This window comes from Muntiacus reevesi, chromosome 6 (assembly GCF_963930625.1).
Source record: "Muntiacus reevesi chromosome 6, mMunRee1.1, whole genome shotgun sequence".
Lineage (NCBI taxonomy): Eukaryota > Metazoa > Chordata > Mammalia > Artiodactyla > Cervidae > Muntiacus > Muntiacus reevesi.
The window spans coordinates 105,761,480-105,785,131 of record NC_089254.1 but is presented as its reverse complement, the minus strand read 5'-3'; the positions used below and the strand labels follow the sequence as shown (position 1 = coordinate 105,785,131).

Below are 23,652 nucleotides of genomic sequence, written 5' to 3'. Positions count from 1 at the left end.
TTGCGTCTTTTTAGAACAAGAATAGCGACAAATTCAACTCACAATCCTGCCCTACCTGATATGAGGAGGAAAACAAGAGAAGGGAAGGGTTCCTTTGATTTGGGGTGGGGCGGGGAGGGAATGCTAGCCACAATTTACGGGTCCCTGGTGTGTGCCTGCCTCTGTAACCGATATGTGTTTCCAAGTCCTCTTCAAATGACTTCAACGAGGTTTTCATGATTAACCATCCAAACGTCTTTACATCAATTTTCTTCCCACAGATATGTGCAGTTTCACACTTTTGGGGGCAATACCCTTATCGATACTCTGCAATTTAAAACTCGTGGACTGCTTATTTCTGGAACTTCTCGTTCAATATTGTCAGAGAGAGGCTGACTGTGGGTGACTGAAACTGTGAACAAGCAGGGACTACTGTCCCCAGGCCGACCTCCTTCTTTTGCTTTGGTGCTGGTTTTGTTTTTTACACAGCAACTGGAGGTCTGCGGTGACTCTGAGCTGTGCAAGGCTATCAGCACCACTTTTCCAAGAGCATCTGCTCACTCTGTGTATCTGTGCCACATTTTGGTTTTTCTCAAAATATTTAAACATTTTTCATTATTATTATTTGTTAAGCTGTCCTTTGGTCAGTGATCTTTGATGTTGCTATTATAATTGTTTTGGCATCATTTAGCAATATAGTATTTTCAAATTAAGGTATGTACATTGGTTTTTTTTCAGACATAATGCTATTCTCCACATTCACAGACTATAGTAAAGTGTCATGACTGGGGAAACCAAAAAGCCCAAAATCCTGGATATGAAGTCATTAGGTTTTAGGAGGGACAGTGATTTACATTCTTCGTTGATTTGACAGCAAATAAGTTCATGATCACCGTTGTACTTGGCAGATAATCACATCAGAGTACAAATTCAAAAGGACTAAATAAAATTAAGCAAACAAAGACTGTCTCTATTAATTCTATTAGGATCAGTATACAGGAAAAACAAAATGAAAAAATGGATCAAAAAGCAGTAAGCAAATTCATAACATATATTTTGCTTTTAAATCTTTAAAAAAATGACATTAGAAACCTAGAAAGGTCAAATATTCTTTCGAGGCTCACCACAGACTCCATCACATGAGACAGTGAGATACACTGAAACCCATGCGGCTGAGGCTTGTTCCCTGGTCGACACCATCAGGAGAAGGGAAGCCAGAGATTCTCAACTGTTTCCTCTCGAGGACAACTCAAGAAAAAGGAACACAGACCCCAGAGAATCTGTACAGCTAGCCCAAACTGGCTGCTAAAAGGAGAGTAGTTCTTGAAAGTTGATGTTTTATCTCAATGCTATTCATGAGTTTTGTATTTTACTTCCTAATAAGTGTTCGAATATAAACATAATATCTCAAGTTATTGAATAAAATGTTTCATATTTTATCCTGTATATTTTCAGTGCATACTCATGGCCAAACATCAAAAATACATAATAATGATGATGATGATGATAAAGTATCACCATTTTCCAGATGAGGAGGAAACTGAGGAACAGACTTTAACATGACTTTAAGCCCCTAGTAAATGGTGGAGTGGGGATTTTCAATTAGACATATATCGCAGTTTGAGATGCAAGTCTACATCGAGTGGTAATAGCAGCACTGTTCAGACAGTTAAATTCCAATTTTAAGCCCACAGAATCTCTACATGATAGATTTTTCAAATGGAATAGCTGTCGTGTTTGCTAAGACCCAACCAGATTTGGGCCAAACCTTTAACCCAAGAAACCCCATCTAAGATAGCCAGGATGCCGGTAGCACTCTCCCTTGAAGGCAGGGCTCAGACTGGGTGAAACCGCAGGTCTGCAGAGCGGATTTCCAGGCACCAAAGCACTACCACCTTCCCCGGTGTGGACAGCAGGTGACTGCAATTCACTAAGAAGTCCATGAAATGAAAAGGCCTGAACCGCACTTGTGGATCTGTACCCTGATAAAAGGCCACACTTTTAAAAAGCATATACAGTTCTAAAAGACTCACCATATATAGTACAGTTCAATAAAAGCTGTGTTTATGAAAACTACACTGTAAAAATCAGCGCTTAGATTTAAAACTAACTGCTCAGGCAGCTGTTCCAACTCTCAATAAGCTGGTTAGCTTCCAGACTGGCACACGAAAGCTAATTTAACTTATAAATACACAAAGAACTATCACTTTCCCAAGTGTAATAGTTCTGCAGGGTTCCACTTCTGTTAGGTTTTGAAGGATCAGATATTTGTCTGTCAAGGACTTTCAACTTCAGACTTGTAAGGCCCACTTATAATTACTATCTCTTATGGGAAAATGTACTAGGAACGTCATGGACAAATTGAGGAGGACTTTCTCTATGTGGTTAGACAGGGGAGCTGTTGCTCTCCTGGACTTTTGGTGTCAGCACGTGGAGAAAGTGACTCTGCTCTCCAAGTGAACAGAGAATAAAGGGGAAAGCGGGTGTCAGACACACAGCCCCAGACCCCCGAAGTCTCCTTGCCTGTCTAGGTCAGGGGTTGCCAAACTACTGGCTGGGGGCAAAACTCTGCTGGAAGGAAACTTGTATTGGAGCGCGGTTTAGATGTTGCCGCGGCTGCTTTTGCGCCACAGTGCAGAGCTGAACAGTTGCAAATGAGAACACATGCGCACAAGGTCTAAAGTATTTAGCATCTGGCCCTTCACAGAGAGTCTGCTGACCCGACTGAGGTCACTCCTCTGAGCTTAAGTCTGGGACACCGGTATTTCCGAGAAGGGAAGTTGGAAAAATTCTCGTAGAACTGCACTGTAACATCACTTAATGTAGAAGATTTATGATGCAGAGACCAATCCCCAATCTTCTCATCTAAGATTTCGATCCTGTTCTTTCGGAAGGACTTCTCCTCTAATACACACTGGTAGGTTGTGTTAGATAGATTTTTAGGAGATATCCCAGAAGCAAAAAAGTAAAAAGCTTAAAGTTTGCAGATAAAAATTTGTTCCTTAAATACTATTTTTTCATTGATATAAGACCATGGCTGCCATTCTAGGAGCATATACATTCTAGGAGAGAGTGTTTAAGACATGTACTGTAACAGTTACATCCTCCACACAGTAAGGAAAACATGAGCCACGATTATTAAATTAATTTATACAAGCTCCTTAGTGAACTGGGAGAAACCATTTGCACCTGCTACAAACATTACTGGTTAACAGTGCCCAAGAAATGACTTTGAAGGAAGCTGCACATAAAAGAATAAAAAGAGAAATTTATTTGAGCAGCAGTAACTTTTAACTTAAGCCTACTTTAAGTATGTTTAAGCTTACCTTTTTCATATATTCAGTAACCGGGTTCTGCTGCAAGAATTCGGTACTCTCTCTGGTATAAAATCTTTCTGTGTCAGCCAGAAACTGAGATTCAAAGGATTCTTTGTACACTGTTAGCGTAGGGCCCTTTGCAAAGGCGTCATCTTCATTCAGTCCCAGCTCCACTGGAAATAAACACGAACTATATTTCAACTGCCTCATTTTGGTTATATTTTAAGGAATATATATTTCACTCGAGGTGTAGCTTTCAGTTTAAGTTATGTTGAAAAGGTAAGAATAAAATAGCAGGGCAGAAGGCAAACTTATTTTCTGGTAGTTAAGTACATTTTGCATAAAAGAAAAAAAATCCAAGACACACAAAGGCAAGTGATTCTGACCGACAGCCAGGCATGCTTCAAAGTTCTCATGAAGTTCATTAAGAGAACATCTTAATATTTCTAAAGCTTAAAAATAATAAGAATGCTTAATTGTAAACTTCCAAAGAAATACAATATTACTTAAGTTTTAAAACACTTATTACTTTATTGGCTTCTCAATAGCAGCTGTTCAAGATGATACAGATTTCTGGTTATCATTCAGCTCCATTAATGACACTCTAACCATATATAAGTGCTCAGTCATCAGTCTATACAGGTATATAGATCCAGTAATTCAGTGTGAAACCAGAAAAGAAAATAATTCAAATGTCAAATGTCGAGTCCGTCAAAATTTCCTTAAGGCATGAACATAAACAATCTTTATAATGGGTAAAATCAAACATAATCACACTGGCATAAAGAGAATTATGAGTATGTTGATAAATGCTAACAACATTCTTGATAATGCTATTTGAAAACAAATCTGTTGCATCACTGTTATCAGTGCCACTGATATCAAAACTTTCACTAAATTAAAGGGAAAACTGCTTACCATAAGACTGTACAACTCCACTTATCAGTCTTGTATTGATGGTTTCACCATTTCTTTCTTTTTCAATAAGTTTTAAAACAGCATTTGTTACCTTTAGAACAGATGTAGGAAAGAGACATGTAGATTACAGACTATGGTATGCATCAGTATTATGTTACTACATAGCTCTTAAACATTTAAATCTGTCAAAGGCAAGATGAGAGGTACTCTGAGGACATTCTAAAGGAGCGAGGAAGACAATGGCTAAGGTATGACACCTGGAAGGGGTTTTAAAAGGAAAACGCAACACACACAAGTAGGTACCTGTTTATTCAGTGGCCTGAAAAGACAGTCTCTCCAAGTCACCAATGCAAGCTGAATGAAAAGAAAAAGCAACAGTATTAAATGGCTATACTTTCACAATGTTTTTTCAAAGCTGTAGGAGACAGCCTGAATCCCAGACTATATGTATCAATATTTTTAATTATAAACTTGGTAAAAAAAATTCATGATGAAATCAGAGAGTCATTCTCTTGAGTTAAAAACTTCTCTTTTTTCTTGCATACTCAATTGTGTCCAACTCTTTGTGACCCCGTGGACTGTAGCCTGCCAGGCTCCTTTGTCTAAGAATCTTCCAGGCAAGAAGAGTGAAATGGGTTGCCACTTCCTACTCCAAAGGATCTCCCCAACCCACGGGTCGAACCTGAGTCTCTTGTCTCTCCTGCATTGGCAGGCAGTTTCTTTACCACTGTGCCACCTGGGAAACCTTTATTATACATAAAGTATTCAAATTTCCCATTTTACTTATGTGTGTGCATATGATGCATTTTTTAAAACGTTTCTGGAACTTCTCATAGAGGGTATGTCAGACAATTACTATAAAATGCTCCTCCACCCAAGAGGGAAATATTAATTCATATATGGCTTTTAAACTGTTGAGGTATTACTCAGTTAAATTCAAACTTAAGGGAATTCAATACTCAATAACTACTGAGACACTTATATAAATGCTATCAGTCTTATTTTTTTCCCAAATTTAACCACAGATAAAACTAGGTTTATACATACAGTTCTGAAAAGATTCTATGTACATTTCATTTACAAAATGAAAAATTTCTACCAAAAAAAGGGCAGCATGAAAGCAGTATTTAAGAGAAAATACCTTTAAAAAGATATGAACACTGTATACCCAAGTCTTCTATTAGAATGAAAAGGTGATTTCAGAATTAGGAACTATTCTGTCAAAGAAGTTGCTGGGAAGGGAAGAGTCGTAGTTTTTCGGAGAAATGCCCCTGGGGGGCAAGGTTTGGGAAGTAACTCTCCAGGCGCACACCCTCTGTTCCAACTCCCCAGGCCTCCTCGGTGCAGGAGTGGGGCAGGCAACACGCCATGTGCGGCCATCAACCTCTAGTGAAGACACTACACCTTCAAGAATAACTTTTTCCAAACATTTTTCTAACTTGAAACAGCATAAGACAGATGCGATTTAACTCTGGATAACTGGTCGCTTTGAAGGAAGAAAGGCAGATTAAGAGAGCAGGAGCAAAGGTAAGCCAGAGGAAGTTCAGAGGGACAGAATCAGGGGGAAAGTCTTGCTGCATCACTTCAATATGTGGATAATGAAATTAATTTATGTCCTCTGGTTGACTTGAAAGGGAACCGACAACCTTCTGTAACTGAAGAGAAAGAAAAAATTAATAGGAAAAAGGGAAAACTTTATAATTCATGACAAAGCATCCCCATCTCCTGGAGATTCTGGAAAATGCAACAAGAGATCACTGTGTAAGAACCGTTGCATGTGTCGATTGGTATTTGAACTGTGGATTCAACAGCCTCGTGGAAGAGCATGCAGAGGAAATACTGTTTCCAGACGGGTGTCCACTGGCCTTTGCTAAGAACTGTGGCTGCAGAGTGTACTTCCAAACTGACTACAGCGTTTAAGGAGGTAGCAATTACAAATTTTCAAAGTTAAAAAAAAAAAAAAGCAGTCAAATTTTGAAAACAGTATTCAAAAAGTTTAAAGACCGTAAAGATTTGTAGGAGCCTGTGCCATTACTATAGGGCATACATATGGTGTTTTCGGTCAGGGGGAAATCAAAATCATGCTGATTCCCACAGATAATTTTTCAGTCTCAAGAAGTTATTTTTAATGGAAAAGGTAAACTATGTGAGGCTCAAATCAACACTAAACCTAGAAAGCTTTGTTAAAGCTATGTAACAAAATCCTGTTAAACAGCAGTTAACAGTTCGGTACAGAAACTGAGCTATACAAGTGATAAAGACTTGTTATGCATCTGTGGTACACTGTATTTTTCTTTTAACCAAACTTGTAAAGCTACAAAGCACTGCTATTACAGTAGCATGCGTGGGTAAGGAGACAACCTCATTATGCAATAGAACTGACATTTTAACACCATTCAAAAAAGGTACTGTCTGTGTATCCGAGCCCATTATGAACAGAGAGGCTGTTCTGGTGGTTTAGGTCCTCCCTTAATTGGTTCTCAGAGCAGAACGAGCACTAGAACCACCTGGAGAGCCTGCTAACACCACGCTGGCCAGTCCCACCTCCAGAGCGTCTAGTTAAGCAAGTCTTGCTTAAGGCCCAAATATTTGCCTTTCTAACAAGTTCCCAGGTCACAATGATGCTGAGGGTTTGGGGACTACACTTTGAAAACCAATGGGCCTTGGAAAAATCTTCCTTGACTGAAGAAACCTACTATGAAGATGTTTTAACAATCCAGACTTTGCCTCTTCAGAATTCATTTTCCTGCAGTCTTTTAAAAACCCATCAATTTTGAACTCTGTGTCATTACTTCCTAAAGTGAGTGGGCAGAATGGAATTTCACATCACAGTTCGCTCCTGGAAGCAGCTTCCCGGACCCCAAAAGGCCACGAGGGCTGACTCTGGAGGCGTGAGTCCCGGTGAGCAGACCCGCTGTGCCTGCAGGGCTTGCTGTGCTAAGACGGGGCCAGCTCCAGGCTCAGCCCCACCGTCGGCTTTTTAAACCTGCAACTGCAGAAGCGTGCAGGCTGTATTTCAGAACTTCCAATTCCTCATCCTTCTCCTGTCTTGCCACAAAACATCCAAGGGCTGTTTTTTGATACATTAAAACAAAGAAAATTAGCTCGCTGGTCTGAAAGCTGCTCACTATCTGCTTAGATCCCTTGCTGGAAAGGAAACATCTCCAAGAAAAACACACGCCTGAAAGGTGTGTGGTCAAATCTTACAGAATAGATTTCATAGATCCCCTTCCGTCCTTCGTCACATTCGCGGCGAACCCAGTGTCTGTTGAGGTAGGCACAGATCCCGTTGAGCACTTTGCTTGAAAACCGGTAGTCTTCCCACTGCTGAGTGTAGAACTTCAGCACACTCTCATCCATCAAATCTTCTCCGTCCTGGAAGCAAGGCAACCAAAGCTTTAAGATGACTAATTCGTCACATGATTAATTTATCAAGATAAGAGTTCACTAGAACAGATCTATTGCACTAAGATATATTGATGCACGTGGTTTTAGATAGACAGGTTCTTTAAATTATTCTGTACACAAAACATACTCACTACAAATTCTCACAAGAATGCAGCTCATGAGGATTAGACTACAGAGAATTTTAACAAAAATTCTTTCATCTCAAATTGGAACTTTTTTCACAGTATTAAATATGCACATACATTTGTAAAAGACTGAACTTGTAGAATATGAGGGTAATTCCTTTATATTCACCAATAGGGATAGGTTAAGGAAATCTCTTATTTTTTGATAATTTCTCTGTTAAAAAGATATCCGATTAACAATTTAGATCGTGGGACCAGTACTATTCCATTTTCTAATGTATCTTCTTTCTTCATTAAATTTGCTTAAAAATTATAAAAATTACTTTTACTGAAACTTCTACAACTTAAACCACAAATCTTTATTCAAAGGAAACTAACTTGAAATTTTTTCTTAGGTATTAATGATATCTACAAATGACATCTTACCCTTTAAAAATGGGGCATTATATGATTAAAATGTGCTGCAGGAGGAGAGAAATCTGAGGAGCTTGGTGGGGGGTGGTGGTGGTAGGCAGCCCCTCCATGAACTTGGGGCCTCGGACCCTCCAGCTGGCAGAATAAAAAGCTATAGAACAAAGCTCCAGAAACACATGGGTGCACAAATGATCCAACAAGCCACATGGAAACCTGGCCATATCTTGATAAAACCAAACTTGTGTTCATTTAGATTTAAATAACATATTTAAATAACAAGGGATGAACCCAACACATAAAGCTAATAATCTCTTCTGGATGATAGCAGATGATCTTTTTTAAAAATGCAAAAAAAAAAAAAAAATATATATATATATATATATATCTCGCTGACGGCAGGCCTATCAACACCTTTCACAACACAACACACTGTCACTTCGATACTAAAGAATAATGAATCCCAGTGTTCACTTTACAAAGTGTTGCAAATCAGAGCCAGGAGGACACAGTGGCTTCATCAAGACTGCTTGGGAATGTGAAAAAGATACTGTCTTGGTCACGATTGTGCTCACTCAACTCTGCTCTGTTAAATGATGTTAAAGTTCCCAGTTACCTTGCAAAATATATTAAGAAAAACAAATTTGGAGCATGCTGGAGTTTTTTGGACGTTATTTGTGTAAATCAAAAATCTCCATACACACGTGTGCAGAAGCCGTTGGAAAAATGTGATTACCAGAGGCTGGATAACCTTAGTCATTCATACACTTAATACAGAATATTACAGTGGGTTCAAAATATACATAGGTAACTTGAATTCATAATTATGTGCTTTAAATTAATAGGTTCATCGCTTTCTAACCACCAAACACCAAATGGTCAGTAATTTAAGGAAAGTACTACACTAGGGAAAGGTATCAGAAACTTCTGATCTAACAAGTTAACAGAATATGGCTTAGGAAGGTTTCATCTTCATAATGAGCAAATGACCTAAGAGCAGCACCTCTTTAGGCACAGACATGTCAGTGCCAAGAACAATGAAAAATTAACTCACAATCATTATTTCACTACTTTTTATCTTTTTACATTCTATTATAAATGTTCAGTATAAATGTAAAACATCTTACCTTAAGAAGATTTGTCAAGTAATTCTTCAGGAATTCTTTAAGCCGTTTGTACAACTCCAAGCCCACAAACTGAGCTCCCCCCGGCGTCTGCCCCTTTTTTGATTTAGAAGGAGGGACACCAGCCCCTCGAGCTTGGTTTGACTGGTGAACACTCGTGCAGTAGTTATAAACGTGACTTGGAGAAAAGTCAAGGAAATCAACGTGCATCATTAATGTCAACAGTCATTAATACAAATATAGTTGCTTACAAGATACTGCAGTGTCAATGTTCCCGTGTATCAACAGAAACCTGTTAGAACCAAAGTAAAGATCCCATTTATACACCAATAAAGCAAAGAGTCAGCCAGCTATGAGGATGGCAGTTTCTGGAGGAAGTCACCAAGAGAATTCTGGACCTTTCAGATCATCTAATGCCATTACCTTGTGGGAAACTGTCCCCAGAGTGGATCAGAAAGTAAGAAGAGTGGCAAATGGTACAGAGAGAAAGTTGCAAGTTAAAAAAAAAAAAAAAAGCAATTATCTACTTCAGGAAAAACAAAAGGCTATGACCATAGTCTATTATGATGCTTAAGCTATGAATATTTCCAGAAGCATATGTTACAAATATAAAAATATCCAAAACCTTTAAAATGATTTATAAGTGGATTTAACCAAACTACATGACAAATAGATAGGGAAACAATGGAAACAGTGACAGACTTTATTTTGGGGGGCTCCATAATCACTGCAGATGGTGACTGCAGCCATGAAATTAAAAGATGCTTGCTCCTTGGAAGAAAAGCTATGACCAACCTAGACAGCATTTAAAAAACAGAGACACTACTTTGCCAACAAAGGTCCGTCTAGTCAGTTATGGTTTCTCCAACAATCACGTATGGATGTGAGAATTGGACTGTAAAGAAAGCTGAGTGCCAAAGAATTGATGCTTTTGAACTGTGGTGTTGGAGAAGACTCTTGAGAGTCCCTTGGACTGCAAGGAGATCCAACTAGTCCATCCTAAAGGAGATCACTCCTGGGTGTCCACTGGACTGATGCTGAAGCTAATACTAATACTTTGGCCACCTGATGTGAAGAACTGACTCACTGGAAAAGACCCTGATGTTGGGAAAGACTGAAGGCGGGAGGATAAGGGGATGACAAAGGACGAGATGATTGGATGGCATTCACCAACTCAGACACAAGTTTGAGGAAGCTCCGGCAGTTGGTGATGGACAGGGAAGCCTGGCATGCTGCAGTCCACGGGGTTGAAAAGAGTCAGATACGACTGTGCGACTGAAATGAATGACACTCTGAAAATGAAAAATATTTAATAAAAAGCAGAAAACACAGTAGCTCAAGAGATGGAGTCCTCTATCACAGCTGAAATTCAGGGATGCCGAAGGCTGACCAATCACAGAGGAGCAGTCCCACGCACTATGGAGACGCGCTGCTTTGTCATAACCGTTACTACTATTTCAGTTCATCTGCATGTACTCCGTGCATGTTAGTCGCTGAGTCGCGTCCGACTCTTTGCGACCCCAGGCACTGTAGCCTACCAGGCTCCTCTGTGCATGGGACTACCTTGGATAAAATTAAGACACCGATACTTATTCAGACAGAAAGACCATGAAACCAAATATTCTAGTGTGTTTAAGAATTTACTATATAAAGATTATTTCAAGTCAGTGGATAAAGATTATTGAATAAATAGCATTATAGCAAGGGGTGATTTAAAAATTTCATATTCCAAAATATATTACAAATAGATTAAGAATTAAAATATACAAACAGAAGCTATAAAATAAAACAAATACACACAAATATTTTCTAGGGGAGAAGGCCTTTCTAAGCAAAGTCATAAACACTTCATCTGAAATTCTGAAACTATTTTAGTAAGAACTATCTTAAACTTACTATTTTTATTTTTTTTTCATTTAAACTTACTATTTTTAATAAACTAAGGTAAATTAAAACAAGGTGAAAAAAATTAATCTCTAAAGAAACATAAGGATTCCAACTGAAAATCCAAAGGCTAGAAAAGAAACATGTGTTAGTAGTTCAGGGGCCAAAAACCTAAGAAACGCCTCAATCTCAGTGGTAATCAAAGAAAGTGAAGTGAAAGTGTTAGTTGCTAAGCCGTGTCCGACTCTTTGCGACCTCATGGACCAAAACCTGCCAGGCTCCTCTGTCCGTGGGATTCTCCAGGCAAGAACACTGGAGCGGGCTGCACGCCCCCCTCCGGGGAACTGTGTCATAAAACACTAAGTCACTTGATTAAATATTTCAAATAGAGAATCACAGGTTATAACGTACAACCAGCTGTCTCCAACTCATGACCCAGTGTGCCCACGCTTGTGTCACTCATTCCATCCGAATCCCCATCGACGTTCTGGTTGACTGGGGCCGTGTAACTGACACGCTCCTCCCCAGTCCCACGCCTCCTCCCCCTCCCTAAGGGCAAATGTCTACGAGTGTTTAGCATCGCTCTGAACGGTTCACACTTCACCATGTAACAATAGGGCTTCCCTGGTGGCTCGGATGGTAAAGAAACGGCCTGCAATGAGGGGACCTGGGTTCGAGCCCTGGGTCGGGAAGATTCCCTGGAGGTGGGAATGGCAATCCACTCCAGTCTTCTTGCCTGGATGGAATCCCACGGACAGAGGGGCCTGGCAGGTACAGTCCATAGGGTTGCAAAGAGCTGGACAGGACTGAGCGAGTTTCATTTAACTAAACACGTAATGATACATGCAATTATTTTACATGGTTTCAAATTTTACATTACAAAAAATTATAACGAATCATACATTTGCTTCTGCCAGTTCTTTCTGACAACATAGTTTCAGCTAGTGGCACAGTGGTAAAGAATCCACCTACCAATGGAGGAGATGCAAGAGAGTCAGGTTTGATCCCTGGGGTCGGGAAGACACCCTGGAGGAAGAAATGGCAACCCATTCTAGTGTTCTTGCCTGGAGAATCCCACGGACAGAGGAGACTGGCGGGCTACAGTCCACGGGGATGCAAAGAGCGGGACACGATTGAGTACGCACACGACCAGTCCGTGTGTAATATATATTAAACAGTAAAAAGTAATTTAATCCCTTCTGCTGTTGCTAGACTCCTGATGATCTTTTGGCAGTTTCCAATTTTTTCCATATTTTGCTGTATTTTCTTTTAAATCTGATTTTCACACTGGTTCCTAATCCACCTTGAGTAAAACTGTACAACGTGAGGAAGAAAAGTGAGTGTACATTTCTCTGCAACATTTCACAAGAGGTTAAGTATACTGCCCAGTTCAGTCTTCTTTTAAAAAAATGCCTATTTAATGGTCCCCCTTTTAAAATATTCTTAACTCTGCCAGAGGCTTGTCCACTCGTTTTAAGGAACAAGTTTAAAATGTATTAATTTTCATCACTGTATTTGTATTTCTATTCCTTTAAATTTACTTCTTCCTTTATATTTGCTTTCTATAAATCCTTGTTTGGCTGAGTAGCTTCGTCATTTTTCCTCTTCATTCTTTTTAATATAAGCAGTAGATTTTCTGCTCTTCACCCCTCTGGCTGCATCACCTAAGTCTGATATTTTCCTTAATCAGTTTTATTATTTATTTTTTTTCCATTACTAGTTATCTTGACAGAGTTTAAATTTTAGATTTCAACAGTATTTTTTTTAATCTTAAAAAAAAAACTTAAATTCATGCCAAAATTAATCAGAGAATATTACCTTTTGGGTGGTTTCTTTAAAATGAGACTTATAGGTGAATACATGATGATTTTCCTTACAAATGCTTGAGAAAATGTCCACTCTCTAAGTTGGACACAACGGCTTGTGACAGCAAGCTGGTCAGTTTTGTTTTTCAAATCGTCTATAACATCAATGACGTGTCTGTTTATTAATTACTGAGAAAATTTTATTGAAATCCCTCCATTCAGTTATGGACGTGCCAATTAAGTCTCATAATTCTCTAAAATATCTGTCATATATTTTGAGGCCCTGTTAATAAGCACACAAAATTGGAATTATATTCCTGGTGACTTGTTCTTTTTTTATCATTAGGAAGTAACTGCATTTATTCTTAACAACAGGGTCTTAAAAATCTATCATATCTGATGTTAATATGGGTTTTCCTATATTTTGCTTAGAATTTCTCCCAAGTACCTGTATTTCACTTTTTTATTTTCAACTTTTATGTATCTATGTTTTGGTTTATCTGCTGCAAATCACCACAGTAAAATTTACCTTTAAAAAAGAAACTTAAAAAAAAAAAAAAAGAAACTGTTTCAGTTTGGTTTTAAGCTTTTACTGTTTTTATACTGATAAATGGATTAATTTCTACCATCTTATCTTGCGTTTTCTATTTTCATTATTTTTCTCTATGCTTCTCGTTTTCTCCCCTTCCCCCTTATACTGGATCACTAGTTTCTTTATTCTATGGTAGTTCTTTTATTATGTTGGAGTTATACATCATATCCATATGACAGTAACTTAAAATCTGACATGCATAGTATTTTGCTTTCACCAATTCTGGTAAATTTTTGGATTATTTTCTCTTCGAACATTTCTAAGCCATGTTCAATTTTCTCCTGGAGGTTTCACCATGTATATTGACCATTTTTATTTCAGCTCCATATCTCAATTTATGTCCATTACATCCATCACTTTATCTTTGTTCAAACTTTTCTAATTTTTTTTTATCTACCTATCATATCAGGTTAAGTGATTCTCTTTCAAAAGTGAAATATCTATCTAAATAACTTTATTTTACATTTGCAGAAGTTCCCCACTTATTTAGAATTATGTCTTATTTCCATGGTGCTTTGTCCCTTTATATTCTGGACTCTTTTATCACTAATTGTTTTCAATACACTTAAAAGTGCCCTCTAAAGGCCCTTCTGTTAGTTCTTGGGGCTCTAGTTCTGCTGTTTGTTCTACATGTTGACTTGTTCACGTGGACCAAGACTCTCACTTAAACTTCTAACTCCCTTTCACATTTTACCTAGCACCCAGTTCTAGTTGTTTGCTTCCAGGGAACTTTTTAGGTTACCAAGATCAGCCTGATCTCTCTTTATTGGCAATGTATCAATCTCTAGCTATTAGAGTAACAAGGTCTTAAAAACAGACAAGTGCAGGAACAGGGAGCATCTATTCACTGGGGTCAGAGCTCATATTTTTCTGAACTAAAATGTGCAAATATTCAAAAATCTTCAAGTGCATTTTTTTGATACAGTAATTATCCTCACAAGCATTTACTGAACAGCAATTATCATGGAAGCATACAATTACTTTAGTTAGCCAACCATGACAGCATTGCTGAAGATGGTAAAAAAAACTTGTAGCAACCTATTTGTCAAACACAAAGAATTAGTTACATATATTGTTAGATCTACCTGTTGATATACTGTGCAGCTTTTAACACTGTCACAGGATATAGAATGGTTATAAAAACGGTAATATATGTACCAAAATCACATATTTGGAGTCAAAGCCAAGACTCCACTCATGATATGCATCATCAAGTAAATACTCCATTAGGAAAATACTGCCAATTATAACCTGACACAATGCATTCTTAGGTGGAATTTTTATATTCACTTCCTGAAATATCAGTGGTTTAGACGTAAAAAGATGCATCACAACATTCTCACAAGCAAATAAAGAAAAGTTAAATAAACTGGTTGACTCATTCTCAAAGGCTGTACACAGCCTCACTCCTCTGGGCCTGTGCGCCCTGAAGGCGAGGCGTGTTTCCCACACAGCGCCCTCCTCTGGACACCGAGAGTGACAGCATCGTGGAGAGCCCTCCACAGCCCCGCGCCGGCTTTTCCTCCTAATCTGCTCTCATCCGTTTTGTAAGTTTTGAACCTGAGCTTGCTTGATATTACAAGGGTTTTCTCTTTTGGGGCAGATTCTTCCTATGGTCCTTAACGGTTTGCAGACTAAGAACAAGGCTAGTGGGGGCTCGGGGGAGGGGGTGAAGCCTGCAGAGTAAGCAGGCCGTGACGGACACCCGGCCCTGGAAGCAATGGGCCAGGCACATCCAGGGATCGAGACAGAAAGATGTTAAAAAGACAGGAAGTGGGAAGAACTTAACAACTTAGAAATGAGCGTTTCAGTATATGGTTCCTTTGGACATGCAGATAAAGTTTACGTATCTCTTCAGGTATCAAAGAACCATTCTTTTGGGAAAGCAGGGCTAGGGCATTTAAGAACTTCTAACCACAGAATTCCTTCTTCTTCACAAAGTATTCTCTGTGCAAAGAACACGCTCTCACCCCCGTTAATTCCTTTTAGCCTCACCTCCTCAGAGGACCTTGGAACAAGGTAAGGAACCCTGGGCCTCACAGACAGAAGGAAAGGCAACATTTTAATTGGGGTGGCGGGGGTGGGGGCGCTCTTAAACGCTCTTAAAATTTCTACCCAGAGTTCAACTCCACTTTCATTGGCAAATTAGCATCACCCTCACCATTAACCATCCAGGCATGGAAAACACGAGGCAGTGCTAACTAGTATTCTTTAAAAATGAAGGCAAAATAAGGGTAATTTCAGATAAAATAAAATCAAGAGCCTTCATGTAGTATAGACTTAAATTCTAGGTACAGACGAATTCATAGTAGGTTGAATCCTGGATCTTTAGAAAAGAATGAAGAGCGTCAGAAATAATAAATAGCTGTGCAAATACAAAAGACTACTTTTCTTAACTCTTTAAAATACAAAGAATGATTTAAAACCAACATTTACAATAATTGTCTTGGGGGGGTCTTTAAGACTTACCAATCCTATAGATCAGGGCCCTACTTATCTTAATTATTTCCCTAAAGGTCCCATCTAAATACTGCAAAACTGGGGTCCGGGCTTCAACATGTGAATTTTGGGGCATAAGCTTCAGCCCATGTGTCATACATGATTACATTACACAAAATGTTCAGAACTGACAAATCTATGGACAGAAAGCAGATCAGCAGGGAGGCAGGGGATTAAGGAAGTAACAGCTCAAAGGTACAGGGCTTCTTTCTGAGATGTTAAGAATGCTCTAAAATGTGAAGATTGAATATACCTGTGAATATACTGAAAACAACTGAAACGAACATTTTAAATGGATGAATTGTATGGCATGTGAATTATATCTCAGTAAGACTGCTATTCAAATAATTCAACACAATACCAATTGCAATCCAGCAATTTTTACGGTAGAAATTGACAAACTGACAATAAAATTTATTATAGAGAAACACAAATTAGAATAGTCAAAAAATCCTGGGGTAGGAGGACAAAGTTGGAAGACATACTATCTGACTTCAAGAATTTTCATAATGCTACAGTAAGAAATTATAAAAAATGAAAACAGCAACCAGTAATCCCACATGAATATAGATGCAGCCACAAGTCACAAAATATAAACAAATCAAAGTAGTAATACACCATCCCTTTACACTGGACACATCTCGATGAAACAATTTTAGTAACAAAACCACATTTACATTGTCAGTTAGTTTTAACAAAGGCACCAAACTGCCCCTCTGGGGGAAACAAATGACACTGGGATAACTGCAGAGCCGCGTGGCAGGAAGAGCAACCTCCAGCCCTGCCTCACACCACACAGAGGTTAATGAAAGATGGATCACAGGCCTCAACGGAACAGCCCCAACCACAAAGCTTCAAGAGGGAAACAGAGCATCTTTGTGATCCAGACAAAGGTTTCTCATAGGTCACAGAAGGTAACTGTAAAGGAAAATAAACAAATCAGGTTTCCTCAAAATAAAGTACCTGATCACTCAAAAACACCATTAAGAAGAGGAATAGCAAGCCTCAGACTGGGAGGAAATAGCAAGACATGTCTGAGAAAACTCCTACAACTCAATAATAAAAAGCATAGTAATCCCCCCAAAAAACCCCAAAAGACTCTGATACTTTACAAAAGACAACATACAAATGGCAAACTAGCATATGAAAATGACTCAACTTCATTAATCATTGGGGAAATGCAAATGAAAACCATGAGATACCATGACACACACCCCCAGAAAGGCTAAAATGAAAGAATGACGTTCCAAGCAGGCGCTGGCAATACTGTGGGGCAACTAGAACTTACATACACTGCTCACGTGATTCCAAACTGATACAGCCGCTTTGGCAAAACGGTGGGTCAGTTTCTTACACTGTCAAAGACACCATTAGTACACAACGCAGCAATGCCACTGCTCTGTGTCGGTCCAAGGATATAAAAGCATTCTGCTCCCCAAAAGATCGCCACTTAGATACTGTTTTCCCCCTGCTATAGCCAAAAAAAAAATGGGAAACGGCCCAGGTATCTATCATTAGAAGAATGAATCAAGGAACTGAGGTATTCATACAATGGAATATTACTCAGCAAAAGGGAGAAAACTACTGCCCCTTAGGTAACACGGATAAATCTCAAAGACGCCCTGAATGAAAGCAGCCTTACACGAAGGGGAACATACTCTACTGCCCTCTGGATGAACTCCTGGGAACAGCCAAACTAATCTATGGTGGCCACCGTGGGGGAGGCTAGGATGCACTGGGAAGCATCAAGAAACCTTCCACAGGACGAAGACGTCCTCTATCTGGATAGGTTTTTCGGTTACTTAGGCAACTGTGCTAGTCAAAGCTTCTCTACTGGAAACTATAAGCAAGTTTCAAACTCTAATGATGTACATGCTCAAGCATTTAGTGAGAAGTGTATTGATGTCTATAGCTTATTCTGAAATGTGCAAAATAAAATGGATGGATAGATATATGGATTCAGGGTAGACAGATACATGATTGAGCAAGTCCTGTAAAATGGGTCTTCACTGTAAAATTCTTTTGACTTCTTTGTATGTTTGAAATTTTTTTATGATAAAAGTTTGAAAACTCCAAGACAGAAAATAACATGTAAAAACCTTCAAAGCAAAACATAAAAAACCTAAACTTCTGATGCCATTTGTTGTTGTTGTTGAGTTGCTAAGTCGTATCCAACTCTTGTGACCCTAAGGACTGTAGCCCATCAGGCTCCTCGGTTCATGGGATTTCTCAGGCAAGAATACTGGACTGGGTTGTCATTTCCTCCTCCAAGGGATCTTCCCGACACAGGGATCAAACCCACGTCTCCTGCATTGGCAGGCGGATTCTTTACCACAGAGCAACCAGGGAAGCCCAATTAGCTAGACAGTGAGAAATGCCTTACTACCTAAAGCCAGAAGCAAAGCTACAAAGCCAGTCATTTACCTACTACTGAGCAAATGCCTATGTACCACTTTGGTCCTTTTATATTAGACTTATTGTAACAGTGCTCTTAACTATGTTGTGATAGACTGATGGCCTAAGACAGGCTGCTAGGCTCCAACTATTTCAATATTTGAGCTGCTAAGTGAAGGTGAAGTTGCTCAGTTGTATCCGACTCTTTGCGACCCCATGGACTGTAGCCTACCAGGCTCCTCTGTCTATGGGATTCTCCAGGCAAGAATACTGGAGTGGGTTGCCATTTCCTTCTCCAATTTGAGCTGCAAAATTACATTCATTTTCCCTAACTGTGCCTCTTCACATGTATGTGTGTGCTCAGTCATGTCCGACTCTTTGCAACCCCAGGGACTGTAGCCTGCCAGGCTCCTCTGTCCATGGAGTTTTCCAGGCAAGAATATTGGAGTGGGTTGCCATGTCCTCCTCCGGGGGATCTTCCCTACCCAGGGATCAAACTTGAGTGTCCTGTGTCTCCTATATCAGCAGGCAGATTCTTTACTATTGAGCCGCCAGGGAAGCCCTCTTCATAAGGACGAGCTACTCTTGGTAACTGAAAGCTGGGTTTCACTCAACACTGTGCTTAGTCACCCAATCATATCTGACTCTTCACAACCCCATGGACTGTAGCCCACCAGGCTCCTCTGTCCTTGAGGATTCTCCAGGCAAGAACACTGGAGTGGATTGCCATGCCCTCCTCCAGGGGATCTTCCCAAGCCAGGGATTGAACCCAGGTCCCCTGCATTGCAGGCAGACTCCTTACCAGCTGAGCCACCAGGGAATTTTGGCAATAACTGCAACAGCTACCCCGTCTTCCAGCTCCAGCCTGAACTGACTGCTCTCTGCACCTTCTGGGCAGCACTAATCCAGGAACTCTGTCCCGCTCTCACATTCAGCCCAAAGACTGCTGGGTCTCTCTCAATTCTGTGTACAGAAACTTCATGGTTTTGTTTGTAGGATCCATTTTTTCATCCTTTATTATCTTCAGCACTAGTGATTTAACATCTTCACTTCTGGGAAGTTACTTTATACTCTCTGTTAATACAATTATAAATTCAAAACCTCTTCTCTCCCTGTTTTTCTTTAGAATTTCTAATAGATATTTATTGGGCCTCCTGGCTTACTTCTGTTTGCAAAGCTACTTGCCCTCATATCTTTCCTTTTTAACGTCCTTCAGGGCCTTCTATTACTATTCTTTTTAAAACCCGAGTTGCAATTGCAAACGTGAGCTCTTTTCTCAGTGTCCTGTTCCTAACTTACTGCCATGAGGAGATTCTCATCTCAGACTTTGCGACTAACATTCAAAAATGTTACTTTTAAAAACATTTTCTTCTTTTCCCTGTATTGTCAGTTCCTTCCTGTTCTCTTTTATTCTGTGTGTATTCTGTTCTTTCACGCACTATTAATGCTTAGCACTCAAAATGATAAGGCACTAAAAAACCAACTGGAAATACCACTGGCCTGAGGGAGGCTGGTGGGCCATAGCTCTGCACAGCTCACCTTTTGTGTTAACAAATGCATTTATTTTCCAGGTTGTTCAGCTTTCCCAGAGAACTGTTCTGTCCCTGCATCACCAGCAGCGTTCTGGTACAGAATGACGGACCAGTCACTTAAATGCTAACTTTCCATCACAGCCACGGTTGTCAGTTCCTATTCATCCCAACTTGTGCTAGGCCTCCTGTTCATAAGTTTTTGTGATCTTCCCATTCAGCGTGTCCTAAACAGAAGCAGCGAGTCTTCTGCCTGGGATCCAGGCTCTCAGCCGTCAGGGGTTCTACCCTCGAGGAGAGGGAAGTGACAGGCTCTTGGGTCTGCAGGCTCTGAATCAACCCTCCCCTCCCAGCACTGCCCAGTCTCACTCCTCCAGCTTCTGCCAAACCGGAGTCTTCGGGTTCCGAGCTTCTCCGGTCCTACAGGGCCGGCGGTGCTGTCCCCAGACCCTCCTCGGGGACGCTCCCTCTAAAGTGAGGCTTCCTACACCCTGGTGATCAGTGCGGCGACTCAGTCTGCTTTGTGTTAAAGAAAAGAACAAGCAAACGGTTAAATTTCTCATCTCATCTCTCTGCCATTCTTTGTCCTCACTGACTTAAAATGATTTTATGGTGATCATTTTAGTGATGCCACCAATGGGAAAGTCAAAACAAATTTCACCTTCAGCCAGAAGCCCAGAAATCTGCTCCTTTTGTTTCCTGTTTCCATCACCACTACCCTAGTTCAGAACTTAACATTGCACTTGGACTGCCAAGACCAAGCTGGTCTTCCTGTGCCTTCGATCTCTTTCTGGTATTAACTCCACTTGGCTTCCAGATTCCTCCTCCTAAAGTCACGGATTCTCAAGTCATATATCCATCTCTGTGGACCTATAACGCTTTCAAAAAATAATGGTAACAAACACATTTACCTGGTCTGCAAGGTTCACCATGACCTGGAGTCATCCTGTGTCAAAGCTGGTGAAACTAACTCCGGGGGCCAGTCTGACAGCATCTACTCCTGGCCAGCCTCGTGCCTTCTCGTGGTGCCACTTCCCACTTCACATCCATCTTTCTCCCTCAAGCAAAACTCTGCAAGGCTTTCTCCCTTTTCTCATTTTTTCCTCCTTATTTATACTCATCTTTTGAGGTTCACTTAGCTTCCACTAGTTCTTGAAGCCTTCCAACTTCAGTAGTGTCAATATCTTCCTCCCTCCTCTGAGCATCTCCTCTGCAGTAATAGCTGTCTGTATTGCCCATCATCAAAGACTTTCAAATTAATGAAATGACTATTAAGTATTGCATCACATACACACACACACCCTTCCACTGCCTTAAGGCATTTGAGATAGCTTATAATAGCTGAAAGAAAGTGAAAGTCGTGCGGTTGAATTCTCCAGGCCAGAATACTGGAGTGGGTAGCTGTTCCCTGCTCCAGGGGATCTTCCCAAGCCAGAGATCGAACCCAGGTCTCCCGCATTGCAGAGCCACCTGGGAAGCCCTATAATACTTGAAACACCACAGAAGAAAGAAAAATACAAGCCAGAATAGTATCTACATAACATAAAAATAAAATAGAACACAAAATTAACAATAACTAAGTCAGAATCCTAAAATTAAACAGATGACCTAACTATGAATTATCCAAAATAAATATATTTTGCATCCAGACTGGTTTCAGAGTATTTATCTTCAGCATGTCTAACAGCATTTATGTAACAGAACCAATGGCTAAGGCAACCCCACGGCTAATTAACATGCAAATGCCATCAAAGGAATCAAGGAGAATGCGTTTTTCTATGGTCTCCACCGAAGATGCACGTTTCTGGAGGGACAGGAACAATTCCCCTGGTGAGACACCAGCAGAAAACGGTACTGCATCAAGAGCGGCCCTCACGCTCAGGGGAGGACTCGGAGCATGTTCCTGTGGGCCCGATGACCCGGGAGCCACCCCAGGTGCACGGCCACCAAAACCTGGGAACGGGGTCAAAGGGCGCGCCTCGGCTGCAGACAGACACCGTGCAGACGGACAGGCATGGCCGACACCGCCCTGGAGAGACTGATGGGCCGGGGCGGGTGGAGGCGGCTGGGAGGATGTGCGCCTTTCACCGTGCGCCCTGTTAAATGCCTAGGTTGACAACAGGATTATGTATCTAAAAATCAAAAATTACATAGCAGAAAGCCCCCACAGGGATCTACTCTCAAGCCCATGCAGTTTTTTCTATAAGTAAGTTTTAGGCCACAAAATGGGTAGTTGTGCCTGACTGTGGAAAGCTTCAGCCCAAAGCCCAGCTGGTCCTCATCTGAGAAGCTGGCCTGGGGACCCAGGAGGAAACGGGGGCATTCAAACAGAAGCCGCCTTCGGGAGTCAGTGGGCTGGCTGTTTTACACTAGGGCAGCGAGAGCCTGACAAGCCCGCGCTGTGGACTTTTAAAACATTGACCTTGTTTTCAAAAGGTTCCCTGGAAGGGTTCCTTTGGCGCCGCCGTCAGACTGGGACAGTGAGTGGGACCTGAGGCAGACACCTGGGTCTCTGGCAACACTTGGCCATCAAGAGCAGAGCCTGGGCCTGCCTCTGAAACAGGCCTACAACTCTTCTGCATCCCACAACTGCTTCATCATTCGCCAAAACACACTCTTCGCCTGACTGGTAGGGACAAGTCACCCTGAAAGGGGTCAGGTGAAGGCGAAGCTTCAGGCAGACGTCGCCTGGGTGCCCGCCCCGCCTCAGGCATCCAGGCCCTCTGTATGACCACACGCCGTCCCTGGCCGTGATGCCCAGGGTGCCTGGTAACACTTTATGACCGGGCAGCGGCCCCCCTGTCTGTTACCACAGGGCACCAGCCTGACAGCATGAAGTCAGCACATCTGGGGAATCAATCTGTGACTTTCAGTTACTACCAAACTCAAGCCACCTTCCTTCTGAACAGAACCACTTTCTGCGACCCCTTCTTATCCAAGTGAACTTACAGTGGAAATTTGAGCAGCTGCCTGTATTAACATCATTTGGAAGGTTCTGCACTAAAAGCTGTGTCCACAAACGTTCCAGCTGCACCCGCTGGCAGGAGCGGCAGGCCCGCCTCCCACCCTGCACTGTCATCTGCAAAGTTATTTAAGAACCAAGTTCTCTCTGGGCTGTGGCAGGTACAGCTCTGAAAGGGAATAAATATCCCATATGAAGCAAATAAATTCACATTTATTTCAAAGGCAAAAACTGCACACAACAGCCTGTGATTAACCACAAAATTTGTTTTAACAAAGCTTAAAGTGCTGACTATACACACCATGAATCAAATTTAGAAGAAAGCTCAACATACCATGTTTATACTAATAAAACCCCCAAAATTGCCTCCAGAGACAACTACGCAATATGATTACTGAGTTGGCTAAAAGGTTCACTCGGGTTTTCTGTAACATCTTTATGGCCAACCCAATATAATTTCTATGGGTTTCCTCTGGAAGATAGATTTGGGTTCTCAATCCCCAAAACTATTTTAACAGTACCGTGTCAGTAACGAAAGACAGAAGGAATTCTGCAAGTCGGTGAAATAACTAGGACTTCTAGTTGCACAAGGGAAACCTGCAGAAACTAATCAACTGTATTTTAAAATATATGTTCTATAGTGAAAGCTTAGAAAGCACAGATGAGGTTTTAAAAAACCATCCATAAGCCCAATAACTATGGACA

At 40.7% G+C, this 23,652-nt stretch overlaps 1 protein-coding gene across 2 annotated transcripts in view; it reads right to left on the bottom strand.

The window, feature by feature from the left end:
• CUL1 (cullin 1) overlaps positions 1 to 23,652 on the bottom strand; it is an 88,526-nt gene that overhangs the window by 23,391 nt on the left and 41,483 nt on the right. For both annotated transcript variants that reach the window (XM_065939329.1, XM_065939328.1), the window contains exons 3-7: positions 9,286 to 9,460; positions 7,422 to 7,589; positions 4,518 to 4,568; positions 4,215 to 4,305; positions 3,306 to 3,469 (exon numbers count right to left, since the gene is read on the bottom strand). In XM_065939329.1, the coding sequence (XP_065795401.1) occupies positions 3,306 to 3,469; positions 4,215 to 4,305; positions 4,518 to 4,568; positions 7,422 to 7,589; positions 9,286 to 9,460 (649 nt within the window). The remainder of the gene's footprint in view (positions 1 to 3,305; positions 3,470 to 4,214; positions 4,306 to 4,517; positions 4,569 to 7,421; positions 7,590 to 9,285; positions 9,461 to 23,652) is intronic.